The sequence below is a fragment of the Silurus meridionalis genome, chromosome 13 (assembly GCF_014805685.1).
Source record: "Silurus meridionalis isolate SWU-2019-XX chromosome 13, ASM1480568v1, whole genome shotgun sequence".
Taxonomy (NCBI): domain Eukaryota; kingdom Metazoa; phylum Chordata; class Actinopteri; order Siluriformes; family Siluridae; genus Silurus; species Silurus meridionalis.
Genome location: NC_060896.1, coordinates 3,711,537 through 3,726,268, shown reverse-complemented (window position 1 = coordinate 3,726,268; position 14,732 = coordinate 3,711,537). Strand labels below are relative to the sequence as shown.

The 14,732-nt window shown below is 35.2% G+C and overlaps 2 protein-coding genes across 2 annotated transcripts; both read left to right on the top strand.

Annotated features, from left to right (window-relative positions):
- The first annotated feature begins 1,893 nt into the window (after positions 1–1,893).
- On the top strand, positions 1,894–8,711 carry LOC124395952 (extracellular calcium-sensing receptor-like). The gene is made up of 7 exons (XM_046864848.1): positions 1,894–2,019; positions 5,493–5,542; positions 5,643–5,931; positions 6,498–7,250; positions 7,336–7,563; positions 7,804–7,924; positions 8,089–8,711. Exons 1-7 carry the CDS (start codon positions 1,894–1,896, stop codon positions 8,709–8,711), a joined length of 2,190 nt encoding a protein of 729 aa, XP_046720804.1.
- Positions 8,712–9,286: 575 nt separating this feature from the next.
- LOC124395951 (extracellular calcium-sensing receptor-like) lies at positions 9,287–14,354 on the top strand. The gene is given in 9 exon segments (XM_046864847.1): positions 9,287–9,297; positions 10,819–10,980; positions 11,105–11,393; positions 11,997–12,063; positions 12,066–12,518; positions 12,521–12,750; positions 12,842–13,069; positions 13,153–13,276; positions 13,441–14,354. Coding segments are annotated over 9 exon segments (2,478 nt in total).
- Positions 14,355–14,732: the final 378 nt, after the last annotated feature.

Genomic DNA, 14,732 nt, shown 5'->3' with positions numbered 1-14,732 from the left:
TCTCAAATAGTTGTCAGCACCATGATTGTAAATATTTGCCACATATAAATTATGTCAAGAGGTGAATATAATACGGCTCACAACAAAGTGATACATAACAAGTAGTTCTCATGATCAAACTGATTCATTCATTCAAAGAATAGATGAAGTAATCTAACAGACATGGTCAAAGAACTGAAAAAAACTACTCAGTTTGTCAATAAATTTATAAGATTCCAGGACAACAGGTATTAACTTACATAGTATGTACACAATATTTATTACATTAAAATAGTGTCAGTATAAAAATCTCAGGATGGTGAAGAAATGCTCTGAAGACAATGGGACAAGGCACGACATCTAGCAAAAAAAAACGTGAAATCAACTTATTTTATTATTTCAGCAAACATATTTTTCACCTCGAAACAAAAAAGCCATTAATTTCAAGAAGTAGCTGAGAACAAACATCACCCACAAGCATTCATCAGCCTTTGTTTAAGCCTGTTTTTGGCATAATTATTGTTGGCCTGCCCTTACATTTCGGCAACAGTCTATTAAATTAGTGTAACTATTAGAGCACATGATGAGGAAGTATAAACATTGCCCTTTTTGCCATAATTTGATCTCCAGGATTTCCCCCAGTCCTCAAAGAGTTTCATTTTTATTGAATTACTGTTGTATAGATGCCTCTACCAGCTTTTAGCTATAACCAAAGACGTCTATTCCCTTAATGGTCAGTAAACAAATAGAAACACACTCACCAACGCAAATGAACTGGGCGTACAAACTGAGAGCACATGCAGGCCAATCATTCAGGGAATAGCCTTCAGAAGAGTTTCTAAATAATCTGAATAATAATTTGTCCCCTAATGATATCACAAAGCACATCAGCTCTCTGATTTGTCCAAATAGAATAATCATACCCTGAAGACTCAGAGCATGTCTATATATATTTAGGAGTATATGTGTGAGGACCAATACAGCAAAAGTACTGGACAAAATCTGTGATGTTATTTCTCATACTTCTCTTTTATCTTAGTGTGGCAAAGCGAGACACTTGCCATATTCTGGAATACCCAGAATATCATCTGTTGTCTGAAGATGTGATAATTGGAGTTGTCATTTCAATATGCAGTGGTATACACATGCAGTCGTTGCCACACACTGAAAAGCCTCCTTTAATCCTCATTAGGTTTGTTTGACCTTGTAGTCATTTTTTATTAACTCTGTAATTGATTTTTCCACTGTATTTCTTCTTATATTTTCTTGTGCCTTTTATTTATATTTGTGGTTTGAACTTTAGAGATTTATGCCTTTGCTCAGACTATGACTTTTGCAATTGATGAAATTAAAAGAGGCACCAGCTTAATCGCATATATCTCATACTGCTACAGGATATATGACCACTGCAGTTCGGGGGTGCAACCTGTGAAGGCAACCATGACGTTGATTCACGGTAAGGACATAAATGCAGATGATATTAGCTCTGGTAGTTCAGAAATCTTGAGTTTGTAAAGCATAATGTTGTAGTTTAATTTTGCCAAACTGTTTGCTTGCATGCAGAGATCAACATTTTTCATAAAGAAGATAACTTCAACAAGCATGATGATTTGATTCCATGTAATGAAGACATATCAGAATTGAGATATGCAAAAACTATATGCAGTGCAGAGTCTGCTGTTGTACATTCTCTGCACAGCTCTGAAAACCAGAGTGTTGAGATCCACCGAAAAGACAAAATAATACAACTATGGCAGGTAATACAACAGAAGCAATGTAAGCTATGCCTATGACTGACATTGTCATGTAGTGAATGCTTTTGTTGTTTTCCATTTAAAGGTTGGTGCCTTTCTAAAAGGGGTCATTTATATCGCCAATGTAAGAGAAATTGTTAAGTTTGACACTCCCGGTGCAATGGCTGCAAAAGACGATGAAAAATTGCATTGTAAGGCAGTGGTCTATCATGATGCCTCTTTGCCAAGTGAACAACTGTTTGTCCTAAATGCTAAAGATGTTTTCTGGACTGGAGGCAAAAGAGAGGTACATGCACTGATACACACAATTGTTAGCCCTTTATAACAATAATAGGTCTTATTAAACTTTAGCAAGCACCGTTGTTTAGAAAAGTTTTATCTGCCTGTCAGTGTGAAAGATTTTATACAAAAATATTGTTTCCAAGGTTAAAAACAAAGCTGATAATACTGCTGAGTAGCTGATCATAAACTGTGATATAGAACCGTTAATTACATAGTAAACACTTATGCCTTGAACAAGTGATATTATCTGCTATCTTTATAAAAATTACTTATTGTGCCCAAAATATTGTTTACATTAGACTCTATGGACCGTCTGCAGTGAGAGCTGTTCTCCAAGAACAAGGAGCGATGCACAGAGAGGAAGACCTGCCTGTTCTTATGACCTAATACCACATGCTGAGATCAGTAACCACACAGGTAACGTCAGCAATACTACATTTTAACTACAAGTCGTTAATTGTATATTTTGCAATTTTCTATACTTTTTTTTTTTTTTTTAAACACGGTCCCTGAACAATTGTATTAATACATAAAATCACAAGATAATGTTGACTTTTGTTTCTAATAACAACTATGGTTATTTTTCAGATCCATCTAACTGTGAGCAGTGTCCAGAAGAATACTGGTTTAATGCTGACCGAGATAAATGTGTGTTTTTTTCACATACAGAGGTTTTTAGGATAATACTGATATTGTTTTCTTCATTTGGAGCAACATTAGCTGTTTTATTACTAATAGAAAAATATGCTCCCATTGATAAGACCAATTACTCTGGGTTGAGCTTCCTGCTGCTGTTCTCCTTGTGTTTTCTCTGTTCACTTACTTCTATTAGACAATCATCTCAGTGGTCCTGTATGCTGCGTCACACAGCATTCGGAGTTACGTTTACCTTCAGTATCTCCTGTGTTTTGGGGAAACCAGTAGTTGTGCTAATTGCCTTCAGGGCTACATTTCCAGGCAATAATGCAAATCACTCTAAGAATTAGATTTTTCCAATTTGCAAACATGAAATTATCATTTTACCTGAAGTTTGATTAACTTGCATTGGCACACCCAATGTTGAATATGATCAAATAAACGACATGATGTTCACATCATAATCACGAATCGCACTTGATGTGTATATGGATAATAAAAAAATTTAACTTATAAAAATCACAGTTGTGTCATATCTCTGTCTATAGAATGATGTTTTATGATGAGTTATATTTTCTCATATTAAAAGGCCCCGATGCATAAACCAAAACATAAATAAATAAATACACAAAAACAAATACACAAATATGTCATGATATAATCAAAATTAAATTAAATTACAGTACTTTCATATAATAAATATTACAGCATATTGTAATATATTGGACATATTGGAAAAAAGCATTTTTCTGGTAAGAACTTGGGTTGGAGGGCAGTGTTGAATTTAGGTGAAGCAGTAATGATGGGATGATGCAATAGGAACTAGTTTGTACAACTTCCCTTGCAATATAAAAATAAATGTACATTATAGCTATAAATCAATTTGATCGATAAAATACATATATGTATTTATTGTGGGTAAACACATTTTCAGGCAAGTGGCAATTGTAGGGGTGTAATAGCTCAGTGGATAAGGTCTTGGCCTTCTGATCTGAAGGCTAATGTAAGAAAAAATTATGAGGACAACAAAGATCGTAATGAAGAAGTTTATATCAGCATAGCAGTGACAAAATACATGAAGCACTTTGGGTTCATCGGAGATCAAGCGGAGGTCACTGTTGTTGACACCTTTGCTAGTTAGGTCACTGCAGCTGCCTGTACACATTAGACCTTGAGGTTTAACCAGACCACTGTACATTAATACTAGATTCATTGTATACATTGGGAAATGGATGATTGATGAAGATGTGATGTGTGCCTTCGAATGAACATGAACATTCACTAGTGCCAGTCATTATTAATTTCAGGGACGAAAACATTAAACAGAGGCAGTAGTTAGTCCATGTCTCACCATTCCACTAATTCATGAGAAAAAATAGGCAGGATTTCAGATAGTAATAGAATGCAGACATAGTGATGAATATTTGTAACATTGGCAGGGAAGTTGGTGCTAAGGCCAACCAAAGTCAGCTTTAAATTAGGTGGAAACATTCCCCTTCACACTTGGCAGAGAATTCCTTCAGGTATATCACATTGGAACAATTATATGATGAAATTCAGAGGCATACCTAGGACTAAGTAAGAGGAATTGTTTGACAGCCAATTCAGCCTAATGTTAATTTATTCCCCCTATGCCTTTCAGTTATTCAGAATAGGTTGCAACAGAACACTTAAGAAGATTAAAGAAAGTGGTTGGTCCCAAAAAGCTGTAAGGATGTTCTACTCCACATGCTCATCATAAACTAATAGCAGGTTATTTAGACCAGGATAAAACACTCAGCAATGTAATGGCTTTCAACTTGCATTTCTATTGAGCAGGCATTTACGTTGATGTTCACGTTTGTGTAGCATGTCGCAAATGAGAAGTACTGAATTTGTTGTCCACCCCAAAAGCAGCATTGCACCCATTACCCCATATAACCTGCTTTAAGTCATTAGAAAGTTGTATGTATAGAAATTATCAGAAACTTTCATGTTTTCTCCAGAGTCAGAATCCTGAAAATCAACTTGAGTGACCAGGACCCTGTGTTCTTGACACAAACACATAAAAATACATTTTACAAATTATGGGGGGATTAAATGAATTCACAATGTGGTTTTTATCCACAGATGAAAGAGTGTTGAAACAGATTAATCGGATTCTTGAAAATTGGACAGTTTATTCACAATGATGTGCAGTATTGTGATAATCGGCTCAATCTGCCAGCGTTTGCAGTACAAGAGTACAGTCCAGTCCAAACACCTCCACAGGTTTCTCACAATTTAAATAATTGTATGAAAAATCTGTGGTGTAACCTGGAAAGAGATGTGTGAAAGTAATGCCCAGCTAATCTGCTAAAGCAAAAATGATTTTGAAAGGATTTTCTGCATAACAAATTACATTTAAACATGTAATATGCATTATATATATATATATATATATATATACCGTCAATAGTGAAAAACTATAACTTCTGATATAATAAGGAAAACTATTTGTATAATTATTATAATTTCTATTGTGTATAAATTAAACCAGAAGCAACTGGGCATTAAGGGGTAGAAGGTTAACTCTTAATGACATCACAAAGCTCACCACCTCTGATTTGTCCTTGCTATATAGTTATACCCAGAACACTCACAGCATATCTATAAATATATGAAGACTGTGTAGTGTGAGGAGTGATCCAGCAAACACACTGGACACACTTTGTGATGTTAATCTCTATAATAATTATTTTTGGTCTAAGCCTGGCAAAAGGAGAAAATTGCAATATTTTGGAAAACCCTGTTAATCCTCTATTTTCCAAAGATGGACATGTTATAATTGGAGCTATTTTTTCAATACATCGTGCAACACAGACCCAGTCTTTGATATATACTGAAAAACCTCCACCTTTAATCTGTGATAGGTTTGTTGTATAGTGGAACCTTGTTTTTTGTATTATTCTGTATAATAGTTTCTACATATTGTTATCCTAATTTCATAATGTTTTATATGTATATTTGTAGAATTGACCTCAGTGAATTCCGGATTGCTCAGGCCATGATATTTGCAGTTGATGAAATCAATAGGGACAACAGCTTGCTTCCAAATATCTCAATTGGTTACACAATTTATGACAATTGTCTCTCCAGCTTGTTATCTATGAAGGCAGCTATGGCTTTGATGAATGGAATGGACATAACAGCAGATGGGTCCTGCTCTGGACAAGCAGCAGTACAAGCCATTATAGGGGAGTCAGAGTCTTCTCCTACTGTGGCACTTGCAAAAACTACAGGACCTTTTAAGATCCCAGTGGTGAGAAACACTGCTTTTTATTATCAAATATATACATTGATTTATTAAATACAAAGCACACATGAAATATATATGATAAGTCTAGCATGTCGGTAAATTATATTTTATACTTAATTACCTTTGCATGTGTAACCCTCATAGTTATCTGGTTTTTGATCTATGCATGTTTTTCGTATGGGTCTCATCAGCCCCCAGGTCCTTCGTTCAAACCTGTACTCAAGTTTCTGTCTGGGCAGAGCTTCACATGTTCCCTCCATGTTGCATGGGAGTCCTCTGGGTTCTCGGTTTCCACCAACTGTCTATAAGCAGGCAGATGGGAAGAATAGCTATATTTATTTGTGTCTAGGTGAAAGAGCGTCATTTGTTTGTTTACCTCAAGCCAAGTGTTTCCTTGACTGGCTCTGACAAGAATGGAGTAAAAAAAACGGTTGTTGTAATAATTTAGATGAGCATGATGTAAATACACCAAATGTTTTGTTTCAGAGATTGTAATTTTATTTCTGTTTGGTTACATGTGAAACAAATGCACCATAACAGTGATTTTTTTTCTTTGTTTTTGTTCTCAGGTAAGTCATTCTGCCTCATGTGAATGCTTGAGCAACAGAAGAGCATACCCATCTTTCTTCAGGACCATACCAAGTGACTACTACCAGGGTAGAGCATTGGCCTATCTGGTCAAGCACTTTGGCTGGTCTTGGGTGGGAGCTGTACACAGTGATAATGACTATGGCAACAATGGAATAGCCATTTTTCTGAATGCAGCCAAAGAAGAGGGAATATGTGTTGAGTACTCGGAAAAGTTCGATCGAGCAAATCCTGCCAAAATGATTAAAGTGGCTGATATTATTAAGAAAAGCACAGCCAAAGTAATCATTGTATTTCTTTCCTATTTTGATGTGAACTTTCTAATAGAGCAGCTTAATCTTAATAATCTCACTGGCTACCAGATGATTGGTACTGCATGGATTTCCGCCGTTGATCTTGTAACACCAGCGAGTTTTAGGGTTTTGTCTGGAGCCATTGGATTTGATGTGGGAAAATTAAAGATTCGTGGTTTTGCTGATTATGCTGCCAATGAATTTTGGCACACAGCACACCCATGCTTACATACAGAGGGAAGCACTTCTCAAACTGAAAACAGCTGCAGTAAATATGAAGATATGATTCAATTTAAAAACTACACTAATGATATTTCAGAACTGAGATATGCAAATAATGTCTACAATGCCGTTTATGCTGTGGCACATTCTCTACACAGTCTGTTGAAATGCACAGAAAATCAGAGTTGTCAGAAAGACGTAACAATACAACCATGGCAGGTAAGACAATGAAAACATGTAAAGCAGGATATTACATGACTGATATTGACATAATATAAATATATGATTTCTTTACCTTTGAAAGGTTGTTAATTCTCTAAAAAAGGTAAATTTTACCACCAAGGTAGGAGAAAAAATTTGGTTTGACAGCACTGGGGCAACCGCTGCAAAATATGATGTGTTGAACTGGCAACGTGGGGTTAGTGGAGAAGTGGAGCTTAAGGTCTTGGGATATTATGATGGCTCACTTCCACGTGGACAACAATTTGCCTTAACTGCAGAAGATATAGTGTGGGCAGCAGAGAAAAGAGAGGTACATACATTGTATTTGTGAAATGATCTAAACTGTAATAAATTAACATTCAAAATTATACAGGATTTGTATGACCATAAATATATACATAAATAGCTGTTGTTTTTGGCCCATTGGATGTACATGAAGAATTTCAAGTACAAATTTCCTTAATTTTTTTAAAATAAACAATTATGGAAATTTCAGATATAACCACATATTTGAAAGTTTGCACTGGTGATGTGTTGTTCAAATTAGAAGCCAAGGTCTGTGTGCAGTGAAAGCTGTCCTCCAGGAACCAGGAAAGCTGCACAGAAAGGAAGGCCTGTCTGCTGTTACGACTGTATTCCATGTGCAGAGGGAGAGATCAGTAACCAGACAGGTAACTTCAGCATCACCAAGTTTCAACCACAATTTATTAATTGCACATTGTGCACCCTAGTTTTATGGTTTAGGATACAGATACTAAAGAATAATATTAATAAATAAAACCGTCAGATAAATCAGTGTTTTTTCCTAATAATAATAATAATGATTATTTTTCAGATTCAAATAACTGTGAGCAGTGTCCAGGAGAATACTGGTCAAATGCTGAAAGAGATAAATGTGTGTTAAAGGTTATAGAGTTTCTCTCATTTACAGAGGTTATGGGGATTATACTGGTATTTTTTTCTTTGTTTGGAGCTGCATTAACTATATTAGTAGGCATTTTATTTGTAATAAAAAAGGACACTCCTATAGTTAGGGCCAACAATTCAGAGCTGAGCTTCCTGCTGCTCTTCTCACTGACTCTGTGTTTCCTCTGTTCACTTACTTTCATTGGACGGCCCTCTGAGTGGTCCTGTATGCTGCGCCACACAGCTTTTGGGATCACATTTGTACTCTGTATCTCCTGTGTTCTGGGGAAAACAGTTGTTGTTTTAGTAGCTTTTAGAGCTACACTTCCAGGCAGCAATGTCATGAAATGGTTTGGGCCTCTACAGCAGAGACTCAGTGTAGTTGCATTAACTCTCATTCAGGTCCTTATTTGTGTACTTTGGTTAACAATTTCTCCTCCTTTTCCCTACATGAACGTGAACTACTACAAGGAAAAGATCATTTTAGAGTGTAACTTGGGCTCAGCTATAGGTTTCTGGGCCGATATAGATATAGATATAGATGATAACTGATTAAACTTTAAAATAAAATAAAAAATAAAATCACAATTATGTTTCGTCTCTGTCTTTGTATAGATCGTTTGTATATAGTAAAATACATGTTTATACTGTAGTCAGCATTTAAAAAACGGGTATTGACTTTTTTTTTTATTTTACAATTTTGTTAGCATAAAAAATTGGTGATGGCAATATTTAATACCTTGTTTAAAAGTTAATGAACAAACAAATAAATCAACCACCAGAACAAAATAAATACAGAATACAGCATCAACTTCACAAATACTTTAAAAATGTATTGTTTATGTTTGTTTTTTGATCAGCAGAGGGCATCGAAGCCTGGAATTTGTGACCACCAGCTTGTCAAAAAAGGCAAAATAATCTCCAATAATCGTTACATTATTTGGATCCATGACTCCATAAAAGCATAAAGCATTTAAATTGCCATCATATGAATGTTTAGAAAACTATTCTGCACTGTTAGTTGCATTGGAAAATTAAGAATCAAATGAAAGAATGGTGGGGTTTAGTGGAGAATTTAAGAGTGGCAGCACACATAAGATCATGTAATAGGACACAGTGGGAGTGGCATGGCTAGGAAGTATGAATGCAATCTAATATGTAGCTTTAATAACACTGTAAGTTAAGAATATAATGACAAGCCTGCACACTGGTTATGGTAAAAAAATCATTTAAAAGAAACGTTTAAATATGCAAACATTTACTATATATTTTTACTAAAGAAATTTTGAGATTGACGATTTAAGCATTAAAAACTGAAACACTATTACTACCACTAGTAATCATAATCATCATCATCATCATCATCATCATCATCAACAACATGAAGGTAAAACAACTATCACATTGGATCTAACATTATTGCGTTACATAACAATCTTAACAAAAAAAAAAAACACTCTTATCTTCTCATTTGAAAAGGCTAATTGCTCATGATTTCCAAAATGCTAAACATTAGAGAAAACAGAGTTCTGGAGATTGTGCACCTCAGCTGCAGAATGTTGTGCAATGTGGCCAACTGCATTTAATGTTTACAATTCTAGCATTTCAACTGATTTTTAACTTCTAGTCTAATATAACCCAAGCCAGATTAAGACCCACTCACAAATCGGGTGATTGTAAATTAAGAAAGGGGTTACATTTAATCACATCTTAAGGTAAACATGTGGCCAGCAAGGCCAAAAAGAATTAGCTAACACTTTATTAGCAGTATACACTTACATCTACAGCATTTGGTACACACTATTATCCAGAGCAAGTTACTTAGCAAGTATTTATTTCATTTATTATTAAATTAAAGTTGTATGACCTTATTTGGGTAATACATTTTTATTTTTACTAATTCCTTTTCATCTTGCTGCTCAACTTTGTCAAGTCACAATATAACAACACACACACAGACACACACACACACACACACACACACACACACACACACACATGCCAACCACCCTCTCCCCACAAACACGCTCAGCCACTGCTGTGACTGCTTTCAGATCAGTTAAGGGGCTAAAGATTTTGCTAAAGAACTCATTGCAGCAAATCATACGAAGCTAAATGAATAAATCGAAATGGAAAATCAAACAAAAAAAGACAAAAACTTAAATCATGAGAAACACAAAACATAAATGCAATATATGAGAATGTGAGCATGCAGACAATATGGGAGTACTGTACATACAGATACAGCAGACTGTGAATATATAGTCTGATAACTCTGATGCCTAATAATCATATTTACTAGTCAGTAAACATGTGCAAAAAAACAAAAAACATACAACATTGCTGCACTATTTGATAGAACATCCAGGACCAGCAGGCACAAGCCAACAACAATAGCTTGATATAATTCATTTGGTCATGGATAAATGAATAAAACCAGAAATAACTAAGACATGCAAGTAGTATCATGTCCCTTAATGACATCACAAAATCACAAAGCTGAACACCTTTCTGATTAGTCCATACTGAATGGGCATACCCAAAACACCAACAGCATGTCTATAAATATATGAAGAAATAAATCTCTTTTAGGACTGATTCAACAAAAGCACTGGTCATCATTTGTAATGTTATTCCTTCTATTACTCCCTTCTCTTAGCTTAGCAAAATTAGAAAATTGCTACATTCTGGAAAACCCAGAAAACCCTCTGTTATCTAAAGATGGAGATGTGATCATTGGAGCTGTGTTTTCAATACATCGTGATACACAGGCGCAGTCACTGCAATATACTGAAAAACCTCCACCTTTAATCTGCACTAGGTTTGACACTGTAGTTATTTTGGAGGATGTGTAATTTAATGCATTAGAATCATTAGAAATTTTCCATTGTTACTTCGTTTTATAAGAATTTTACATTTTGTATGATTTTTATGTGTATTTTTAGAACTGACCTCAGTGAATTACGACTTGCTCAGATCATGATTTTTGCAATTGAAGAAATCAACAGAAGTAACACGTTGCTCCCCAATATCTCAGTTGGGTACAAGATTTATGACAATTGTCTTTCAAGCTTGTTATCTATGAAAGCAGCCATGGCTTTTATGAATGGTCAGGACCGGACAGCGAAGGAGGCCTGCTCCAAACAAGCAGTGGTACAAGCCATCATAGGGGAGTCAGAGTCTACTCCTACTATAGCGCTTACAAAAACTACAGGACCTTTTACAATCCCAGTGGTAGGTATCAAAGATTTTCATCATTATTTAAAGAGAACATATTTAATAGTTACAAAACACAATTGTATTATTCAAGAGATATTTATCTTCAATTATCGAGAAACATCTACTAATAAACATTATATATTTAGTTTTACTTAATTTTATTTTTAGACGCAATTTTAGCAGGATTGTAAATTATAGTACCGTAATTGTGTTTAATATTTCATCATATGTGCTTGTGTATGTTTAGTGTTCAGCAATGTATATTATTTATATGAGTGGCATAGTGTTGCCAGGGGTGGCATTGGCACGCAACAGGCGCAGGTTTAACCTGTACTTCGGTTAGAGTCTGTGCAGTTTTACCCACTCTTTATAAATATGCAGATATACAGAATAGCAGCACTTTAACTTGAAAAAAAAAACTGAATAGGCCATCATATAAATGAGTATATACTGGAATTATAGTGCATAATCGTTTTTTACAGAAAATAATGTTCTTTAATGTTTTACAGTTGTAATATTTTTGATCTGTTAACAGGCTCCTGTGTAAATTTCTCTTGCTATATCTAAAATGCATCAAAAACAGGCTGTACTTATTCATGTTTGCTATTCTGTCCTCAGATAAGTCATGCTGCTACATGTGAATGTTTAAGCAACAGAAAGGAGTACCCCTCTTTCTTCAGGACCATAGCAGTGACTACTACCAGAGTAGAGCACTGGCATATATGGTCAAGCACTTTGGCTGGTCTTGGGTAGGAGCTGTGTACAGTGATAATGACTATGGAAACAATGGAATGACCATTTTTTTAAATGCAGCCAAAGAGGAGGGAATATGTGTTGAGTACACAGAGAAGTTTGATCGGGCAAATCCTGCTAAAATCATGAACATGGCTGATACTATTAAGAAAGGCACAGCCAAAGTAATTATTGTATTTCTTGCTTACTTTGATATGAACATTTTAATAGAACAGCTAATTATAAATAATCTCACTGGCTACCAGATGATTGGTGTTGAAGCATGGATTACTGCTGTTGAATTTGTAACACCAGCAAGTTATAATGTTCTGTCTGGAGCCATTGGATTTGATGTGGGAAAATTGAACATTGGTGGTTTTGCTGATTATGCTGTCAATGGATTTTGGCAAACAGCAGTCCATGCTTACATACAGAGGGAAGCAATTTTCAATCTGAAATCAACTGCAGCAAATATGAAGAAATGATTCAATATAAAAACTACAGTAAGGATATTTTAGAATTAAGATATGGAAATAATCTTTATAATGCAGTTTATGCTGTGGCACATTCTCTACACAGTCTGTTGAAATGCACAAAAAATCAGAGTTGTGTAAAAGACAAACCAATACAACCATGGCAGGTAACACAAAGAAGAGAAGAAAAGCAGGCTCTGTACATGCGTGATATGGCAGCGATATACATTAAATATTTGTTTGTATTTTCTTTTAAAGGTTGTGATGTCTCTAAAAAAGGTCAATTTTACCAATAAAATAGGTGAACAGATTTGGTTTGACAGCACTGGAGCAACAGCTGCAAAGTATGATGTGGTGAACTGGCAACGAGGGTTGAATGGAGAAGTGGAGTTTAAGGTTGTAGGCTATTATGATGCCTCTCTACCATATGGACAACAGTTTGTCCTAAATACTGAAGATATAGTGTGGGCTGGAGAGAAAAAAGAGGTACATACATTGCTAATTCTAAATAAATAAAAAAATTCAAAAATAATTTAAAGTTTGTAGCCATAATATATTGTTCACATTAGAAGCCAAAGTCTGTGTGCAGTGAAAGCTGTCCTTCAGGAACCAGGAAAGCTGCACAGAAAGGAAGGCCTGTCTGCTGTTACGACTGTATACCATGTGCAGAGGGAGAGATCAGTAACCAGACAGGTAACTTCATCATCACCAAGTTTCAAAGACAATTTGCTAATTGTACATTGTGTATCCTCCTATTACTATTTAAGATACAGTTTTTGAATAATGGCATTAATAAATAAATTTTTAAATAATGTTTGTTTTCCTTCCTAATAGTAATAATCATTAATATTTTTCAGATTCAAATAACTGTGAGCAGTGTCCAGGAGAATACTGGTCAAATGCTGAAAGAGATAAATGTGTGGTAAAGGTTATAGAGTTTCTTTTATTTACAGAAGTCATGGGGATAATTTTGATACTTTTTTCATTAGTTGGAGCTGCATTAACTGTGTTAGTAGCCATTTTATTTCTAATGGAAAGAGACACTCCTATTGTTAAGGCCAACAATTCTGAGCTAAGCTTCTTGCTTCTCTTCTCACTGACTCTGTGTTTCCTCTGTTCACTTACTTTCATTGGACGGCCCTCTGAGTGGTCCTGTATGCTGCGCCACACAGCTTTTGGGATCACATTTGTACTCTGTATCTCCTGTGTTCTGGGGAAAACAGTAGTTGTTTTAGTGGCCTTCAGAGCTACACTTCCAGGTAGCAATGTCATGAAATTATTTGGTCCTCTACAACAGAGACTCAGTGTAGTTGCATTAACTCTCATTCAGGTCCTTATTAGTGTCCTTTGGTTAACAATTTCTCCTCCTGTCCCCTACATGAACATGAACTATTACAAGGAAAAAATCATATTAGAATGTAACTTGGGCTCAGCTATAGGTTTTTGGGCCATGCTGGGGTATATTGGAGTTCTGGCTTTCTTGTGCTTTGTTTTGGCTTTTCTAGCTAGAAAGCTGCCAGATAATTTTAATGAAGCAAAATTCATCACATTCAGTATACTCATATTCTGTGCAGTGTGGATCACCTTTATTCCAGCTTATGTCAGCTCTCCTGGAAAATTCACTGTAGCTGTGGAGATCTTTGCCATTTTAGCCTCCAGTTTTGCTCTACTGTTTTGTATATTTACTCCTAAATGTTATATTATTCTGTTTAAACCTGAACTAAACACCAAGAAAAATATGATGGGCAAAGCAGCATCTAAATCTCTTTAAAACAAATCCTCATTCTGAAGTCTAAAAACAAACATTATGAATTATTCACTTGGACACACAATGTCAAATATAATCAAATAAATAAAATGTATCTACCTTAAATACCTTAAATCTAATGACATATACATATAGACGAGAAATTAATAAACTTACCACAAAAATCTTGTCTTATTTCTGCTTATAAAAGATTATAAAATGTTAAATGTATTTTAATAGAATGGAATAGCCTTTATTTGTCACATATACATTACAGCAGAGTGAAATTTGTTTTTCGCATATCCCAGCTTGTTCAGAAGCTGGGGTCAGAGCACAGGGTCAGCCATGATATGGCTCAAGGGCCCAAGAGTGGCAGCTTGGCGATACCGGGGCTTAAACCCA

Excerpts from the sequence above, each read along its gene's own strand:
- LOC124395952 (XM_046864848.1), top strand. The coding sequence starts at position 1,894 with ATGGCTGCAAAAGACGATGAAAAATTGCATTGTAAGGCAGTGGTCTAT. Across the intron at positions 2,020-5,492 it reads GGACTGGAGGCAAAAGAGAG|ACCCAGTCTTTGATATATAC; the intron begins GTACATGCACTG and ends CGTGCAACACAG. Across the intron at positions 5,543-5,642 it reads CCACCTTTAATCTGTGATAG|AATTGACCTCAGTGAATTCC; the intron begins GTTTGTTGTATA and ends GTATATTTGTAG.